The sequence below is a fragment of the Chaetura pelagica genome, unplaced genomic scaffold, assembly GCF_000747805.2.
Source record: "Chaetura pelagica isolate M959 unplaced genomic scaffold, ChaPel_1.0 scaffold46, whole genome shotgun sequence".
Lineage (NCBI taxonomy): Eukaryota > Metazoa > Chordata > Aves > Apodiformes > Apodidae > Chaetura > Chaetura pelagica.
The window spans coordinates 5115071-5118525 of record NW_009954102.1 but is presented as its reverse complement, the minus strand read 5'-3'; the positions used below and the strand labels follow the sequence as shown (position 1 = coordinate 5118525).

Sequence of the window (3455 nt, the reverse complement as noted above, 5' to 3'; positions counted from 1 at the left end):
CAGCCCGGACCTAGAAAGGTTGGGCCAGATGATCCGCGGGGTCCCTTCCGACCTGGCAACCTACGATTGCGTGATTCTCCCGGTTACAAACAGCCACGAGGGAAAGCTCCCACGGCTACACGCGGCTTTGCTTGCTGAAGTGCAGGTCTGCCCCTTTCTGCCGGGGTGGGGGTACCTGCCAGGGGTGCCCCAACACCTGCAGCAGCTCTTCAGGCCAGGCAGGCACCTCGAGTTTCCCTGCACGGCACAGCCGATCACTTCCTATCCTCATCTGCATTTTAATTAGGAAAATCTGTGTATGCATTGCACAGGTGCTTCCATGTTGTGACGTGACAAACTCAAAAGTCTGTGCAAAAGATGCAACTACTTCTGATGAATGGATCCAAAACGGGTTGAAAACCCTATTGCCTCATAAACTGTTGTGTGCAGGAATCTCACAGTTTCCTAGACTCTAAAGAAATAGTTCTGTTTACAGTTTTGTGTGTTCTGGGTTAAGAAAAATGAAAATGGAACCTCAACATCATCAGTTCTCCAGCTGAAAGGGCTGTCTGTGTCCATCTAATTCCAAACTGCACTTCCCTGACGTTCCTTTTTCAGTATCTTTATCTGTTACAAACTGGATTCTCTTCAGGACAAAGCTCTTCAGCTACAGGGGGCAGTTGTCAGCATGACTGAGCTGAGGAATTTACTGTGGTGTTTTGTAACTGTGGCCATGTGGCCCTTGCATTCATGCCCTGAACTGCACCAACCATCTCCACGCTGCTTCACACACCATTCTGATCAGACTACCTGTTCACCACTGGTGTTTTCTGGCATTAATGTTTTGCTGTGAGTTGGGCACTCCACAGTTACTGGATGAAGCTCCCCAAGGAGCAGGGAAGTGAGGAAAAAGCATGAATTGACATGAGTTCAGAAGTGGTGATGAGGACTGGACACAGATTCCTTTAGTCTGTCTGTCAATTAATTCCTGTAGCATATATGTGTAATAAGCAGGCACTTCAGTTCATCAGGCAGGTTGGTTATGGTGCAAATTCTGGAAAGGGATTTTTTTTTCAGTGCAAATCTTAGAATGTCATTTGATTTCCCATCAGTAGAAAGATACTAAAAATGCATTTGAGAAACAGGAAAATGCCAAGCAGGGGATAGGCAGCACAGGAGTATTAAGAAGACATGAACATTGCTAGTTCCAGATGTGCCTGGGGGTCATTCCAGAGCAACAAGAATGGCACAGCAAATGCTGAACATGCAAGGGAAGTTACAAAGTGAAATTCCAGGTACACAATGTCCTAATGTGGCTCTTGACCTTCAAGAAAGGCCTGCTTTCATCCAGGCTCCAGGCAGATGTCTGTGTCCTCTCAGGCATTCATGACATCAGAAGGCATAACTCTGATGAATAAGAGAACTTTATACTTCGCTGTGTTCTCTCAGCATTTTTAAGTACATGCTTCCTTTGATCAGGGCTACATGTCTGTCCATGATGGTGGAAAAAGAGCTGTTCCCGAATTGTGTCTTGTGACAGAAGGAGATTGGACTCAATCTCATAATAGATACAGTTGAGAAGGGACAGCAGACTATCTGCTTCAAGTGGCCCCACAAGTAACAGGCCTTAAACACAGATCCCAGCATCCTCAGGCAGACTTACAACCATTACAAAAAAGGAAAACCCACGCTAGGAAAATGCACAAGCCACAAAATGGGATTAGGAGAGACCAAGCGGTGACCTAGGGCTAAACCTGCTGTACTTTTAAGTATCCTATCCTGTGAACTCTTGCCCTCTGCTGGGTTCCTAAACGCAGACGTAGAGCTTATTTTGGGCATCAGCTAATTATATCCCCTACACTTGTATTCTCAAGCACATGGAAAGAAAGGTGAGACCAAATTCCAAGACAGAAAAAAAAAGGATCTGCAGAGTTTATCTCAAAATTGTTGGGTGAATATTTTTTAAAACCTTTGTCACCGCAGATAGTGAACAACAAATAATGTTGTTATTTTTCACCTCACAGTACTCTCTGGAGACATCAAAGTCCTCAAAGACACCATTTTTAACAATTTCACAGCATACAAAGATCTTGGAAGAGAAGACTGAAACAAGGAACGCCCTGTATCTTCTGGAAAGCCTCTGAAATACAAGGGAAGGTGGTTTAGGGTTGTTAGAGAATTGGAGGAGAGGCAAAGAGGACAAAGGAGCTAAGGAAAAGTCTGTCCATGACCAAGGAAATTGCTAAAACCAAATTACTGAAACAGACAAGGAGATTTGTGTTTTAAAGAATACTCTTTGGAAGCTATTGCACAACACCCACTCCCTCCCCCCTTGGGATCCAGCATGTCTGTACCAAGGATACAGTCCATTAGTCTAGGCTTTCAAGGCTGTGTAGAGCTCACCTTCCTGAACAGTTGTACCAAGGATACAGTCCATTAGTCTAGGCTGTGTAGAGCTCACCTTCCTGAACAGCGGTTTACCACAAGACCTTCCCACAGCATGTTTTTCTATGCTGGGAACAAAAACAGTGGTCTGGAAAAGTGTGAGGGGGGCTTCTCTGAACCCCCCCTTCCCAGATCTTAGATGGAACCACATGACTGCAACATGTAGGATTTCTTTGTGGTCACAAAGAGCACAAGTTGATCACAGCCATGATGAGGTTTTGCAGAAACTCAGAACCTCAAAGTTTAGCAGCTGTATAGCTCATTTTCTTTAATTAAAACCCCTACAGCCTGTACTGTTTACAAACTGTTTATGAATTTCCACCTCTAGGTAGACAAATACATTTCAAATTTTAGGGCCTTTTAGTTTAGATCATAGTCCCTGTACTGTAAAATGCTATTCTTCAATGCTTTTTAGACATACAAAGGTTCTACAAATCATGTGTAACAAATTCCATGTGCACATGAAATCCACCCCTCTAAGGCCAAAGCAACAATTGCCCATAAACAGAAAGCACAAATTCTGCAAATATATAAATTCATAGAGACAAGAGAAAAACTCAGACAAAACACGTTTGCCTCACCTGTGTCCATGGAGCATTAACTCAGCTTTACTTTGAAACCCAACCACTGTTCTGTGAATAACAAAAGCAAACTAAAAATATTTTACAAATACTGACCTTTCCACTCACTGAACCAACAGGCACCACCAAGTCATTTTAATCCAAAAACATACAGGACATGCAAAACCAGCATCACAGCAGAAAAACAAATGACCAAAATAAACACCAGCCTGCACAGCTCGGTGGGTCATGTCACTGGGAATGTTCCTGTGCATCACTAGCAGGGAGACTAACAAAGTCAGGCCAGAATCACTGATTTCCCCCAAATCAGGTGTTCAGGGCAATTCTGATGGTTTACCTGCAGTGAGAGCCATTGAATGAACAGACCAAAACATACCAAAATCTCAATGTGCCTGTCATAAAAAGGTGATCTCTCTTCTCACCACTCCTGGTTACCACAGGTCCGCAGCA

The 3455-nt window shown here is 43.8% G+C and overlaps 1 protein-coding gene across 1 annotated transcript in view; it reads right to left on the bottom strand.

The window, feature by feature from the left end:
• LOC104392970 (peptidyl-prolyl cis-trans isomerase FKBP1B-like) overlaps positions 1–2416 on the bottom strand; it is a 42457-nt gene extending 40041 nt beyond the window's left edge. The window contains exon 1 of the mRNA XM_010002415.1: positions 2383–2416. Within this exon, the coding sequence (XP_010000717.1) occupies positions 2383–2416 (34 nt within the window). The remainder of the gene's footprint in view (positions 1–2382) is intronic.
• Positions 2417–3455: the final 1039 nt, after the last annotated feature.